The sequence below is a fragment of the Myotis brandtii genome, unplaced genomic scaffold, assembly GCF_000412655.1.
Source record: "Myotis brandtii unplaced genomic scaffold, ASM41265v1 scaffold539, whole genome shotgun sequence".
In the NCBI taxonomy this organism is placed as follows: Eukaryota; Metazoa; Chordata; class Mammalia; order Chiroptera; family Vespertilionidae; genus Myotis; species Myotis brandtii.
Genome location: NW_005369984.1, coordinates 260,181 through 263,274, shown reverse-complemented (window position 1 = coordinate 263,274; position 3,094 = coordinate 260,181). Strand labels below are relative to the sequence as shown.

At 65.3% G+C, this 3,094-nt stretch overlaps 1 protein-coding gene across 1 annotated transcript in view; it reads right to left on the bottom strand.

The window, feature by feature from the left end:
- Positions 1 to 3,094, bottom strand: part of ITPR3 (inositol 1,4,5-trisphosphate receptor, type 3) — a 58,475-nt gene that overhangs the window by 30,750 nt on the left and 24,631 nt on the right. Inside the window, exons 16-19 of the mRNA XM_014549211.1 lie at positions 2,419 to 2,538; positions 1,832 to 2,014; positions 659 to 910; positions 431 to 575 (exon numbers count right to left, since the gene is read on the bottom strand). Of these exons, the coding sequence (XP_014404697.1) occupies positions 431 to 575; positions 659 to 910; positions 1,832 to 2,014; positions 2,419 to 2,538 (700 nt within the window). The remainder of the gene's footprint in view (positions 1 to 430; positions 576 to 658; positions 911 to 1,831; positions 2,015 to 2,418; positions 2,539 to 3,094) is intronic.

The following is a 3,094-nucleotide window of genomic DNA, read 5'->3' as shown; positions in this document are numbered from 1 at the left end:
CGTGGCACGATGGGCGGGGCCTCGGGACAGGCGGTCCAGCTCCGGAAAGCCAGGGCTCTAGTGGTGTAATGGGGTCAGGTTCCTCTACGGCTGTGGGGCTGCGTGGAGGTGGAACCAAGGGTCCCAGACAAGGGCCGCCCGGCCCCAGTGGGTTAATGAGGAAGAGAGGCCTGCAAGGAGGCTACTGTGGGGGGGACAGGGCAGAAATGCAGGCAGTGGGGGTGGCTCCAGGCAGTGGCCTGTGACCAGCCCAGGCTGATGAGGGGAGGGGACTGGGGGCAGCAGCCCTCCCAGGTCAGAAGCCTCTCTCCTGGGGCATCTAGGCTGTCTGTGCCCCTGCCTGCTGGGCTGCTGAGGGAAGTGGGGCAGGGACCCACCGCCCACCCCTGGCGCATCAAGCCCAGTGCCCAGCAAGCGGAGTCCCGCCCACCTCGAAGGTGAGCTTGTTCTTGTCCTCGTTGGCGAAGGGCACGGCCTCGCCGACCACGTTGTTGAGGTAGTCCTCCACGAACTCCATGGTGCTGGCGAACTTGTTCTTCTTGTCATCTCGGGCGGCGTTGAGGTTGGAGTCATAGCTGGGGGTGGGGGCAGTGAGGCTGAGGGTCCCTGAGGTCCGCCCACCCGCCGTGCCCGGCCCGCCCTCTCCCACCCCTCTCACTCCTTGATGGTGATGGCGGTGGGGATCTCGGTCCAGAGGCGGGCAAACTTGACAGGCGTGACCAGCTCCTGGGGGTCGCGGTCCACGTGCACGTGCAGCATCAGGTGGCAGAAGGAGGCGCGCAGGTCAAAGGGCAGCATCTCGTCGGCCATGCACAGGAAGATCAGGTCGACGCCCAGCTGCTGGGAGATCTCGTGGATGGCCAGGTACTGCCGGTCCAGGCACATGCGGGCAAAGAGCTTCAGCTGGTACCTGCGTGCAGGGGGCATGGTGAGGGCCTGGCGGGGGGCTAGCGAGGGCTGCTGGCAGGGCCTGGGCTTGAGGGACGCTTGAGAAAGTGGCAAAGGGGCTTGGGCTCCACCATGCACCGGCCACTGTCACAGAAGGGGCACATTCTGAGCGAGGTGATGGAAAATGCCGGGACTTACGGGTGTTTGCAAATCTCTCCCAACTTGCTAAGGATGCCAGCGCTTTCTGGCTCAGCCAGGACAGGTGTTGGTAGGAAGAGGGACGGCTGAGAGCAAGGCTGTGACGTGGCAAGGAGAGCGTGAGGAACCAGCCTCGGGCAGGGTGAGGGCAGGACTGGGGGAGGGTGGGTGTAGGAAGCTCTGTTTGGCAGGTGGTGTCACGCCCTCTGCTTGGTCCTCAGCCCTGCCTTACCTGCCATGGGCTCCGTGCTCACCCCACAGCTCTGTACCCTTGGGCAGGTTCCTTTACCTCTGTGCCTGTCTCCTGAACTTCACTGAGGGTGAGGGTAGTCCCTGCCCCACAGGGGCCTTGAGGTTTGGGTGAGTGATGGGTGAAGGGCTCGGAGCAGTGCCTGGTGGACAGGGAACGTCTGATACGTGTTACGCACTCTCCTTGTTTTTAAAACGCGTGTGGAGGCAGGTTTGGGTTTCTTCCAGGACTGTCACTGAGCCGAGCCTGGCCTCGGGGTCACCCAGTGCTGCTCGGGGAGCCTCCCTGGTGAGGCTGTGCTGTGGGCAGGTGGAGGCGGGAGGCCCCAGGGAGGCTGCACCCAGTGCTGCTCGGGGAGCCTCCCTGGTGAGGCTGTGCTGTGGGCAGGTGGAGGCGGGAGGCCCCAGGGCAGCTGCGGGAGCTCTCCCCCAGCAGGGCAGGCTGCGGCCTCCTGAGGCGGCCACAGGGCACAGAGCACGGGGGGAGGGCGGGCACCTGTAGTAGCTGAGCACGTTCTCGTCGTGGGCATTGCCGGCCCGCGCCTCCTGGGCCAGCTGCCTCACGCTCTTCTCATGGTGTTCGTTGTTCTTGTCGGTCCAGGTGAGCCACACTTCCTCCTCGGAGTACTCGATGGTCAGGTACTCGTGGGCCTGGGCCATCTCCTTCACGGGCCGAAGCCTGCAGACCATGGCCAGCCATCACCCACGGGACTCCACCCAGAGCCCGCCCTGAGCGCCCGGCCGCACCGTCCTCTCCCCCTGGGGCTTGGCCCAGAGCCAGCCAGGCTCCCAAGCTGGCCATGTCCAGCTGGAACCCCAAACAAACCGTGAGCTTCTTGAGGGCAGGGCCTTGGCTCCTTCTTGTGCCCCCTTACACTCCCCCCCCTCCCTGCGCCAGCACAAGGCTGGGCACACAGAGGGCACTGGGTACACTGGGTACATGTCTGCGGAGAGCGCTGGGTGCCAGCTCCAGCCTGAACCCAGCCGGGCCCCAGCTCTGAGCCGGCCGGGAGCCCTGCCTGGGAGCCAGGCAGGGTGCCGGCTGGGTGGGGCGCCGTGGATGGGGACATCGCGCCTGCTCACTCGGTCTGGATGAGGATGTCGCTGTTCTTGGGGTCCAGCACACACTTGCAGATGAGCTCCTGGGTGACGGGGATGGCGATGTGGTTGGACACACACAGGTCGGAGAGGTAGTCCAGGAACCTGGGGTGACAGCAGGGGTGGGGGCGCTCAGAGCAGCTCCCCTTCCCCAGTGGCTGCACAGGCTCCCTCCCCAGATAGCCCCATGTGGGGCGGGGGAGTGGGGGTGAAGGGTGGGAGGAGGGGTAGTGGGGTCCAGGGAGTCAGGATAAAGGAGGCGCAAGGACCGGAGTGATATTCAAAATATTGAACAACTGACTCAACACAGGCACTGACTTAGCAACTGGAGGAGGGTCTGAGGGCCTCGGGCTGCCCCAGACGGCAACCCCCTTGTAGCCAGACTGGGCCCAACTTGGAAGGGACCCTGGAAGGGGCTGAGACGCCAGGGCCTCAGAGAGGGGGCAATTTATCAACAGAGGCAGGAGCATGTCAGTGTTTTAACAACCAGCAGAGGCCAACTTTCCACCTGGACAGGGGTGGGGGAAGGAGAGAGTGGGGGCAGCAGGGAGGGCGGGCCCACCTGGGCTGGGCAGGGGTGAGGGTGGAGGGAGGAGGGGCAGCAGGGAGGGCAGGCTCACCTGGGCTGGGCAGGGGTGAGGGGGGGAGGAAGGGGGGCAGC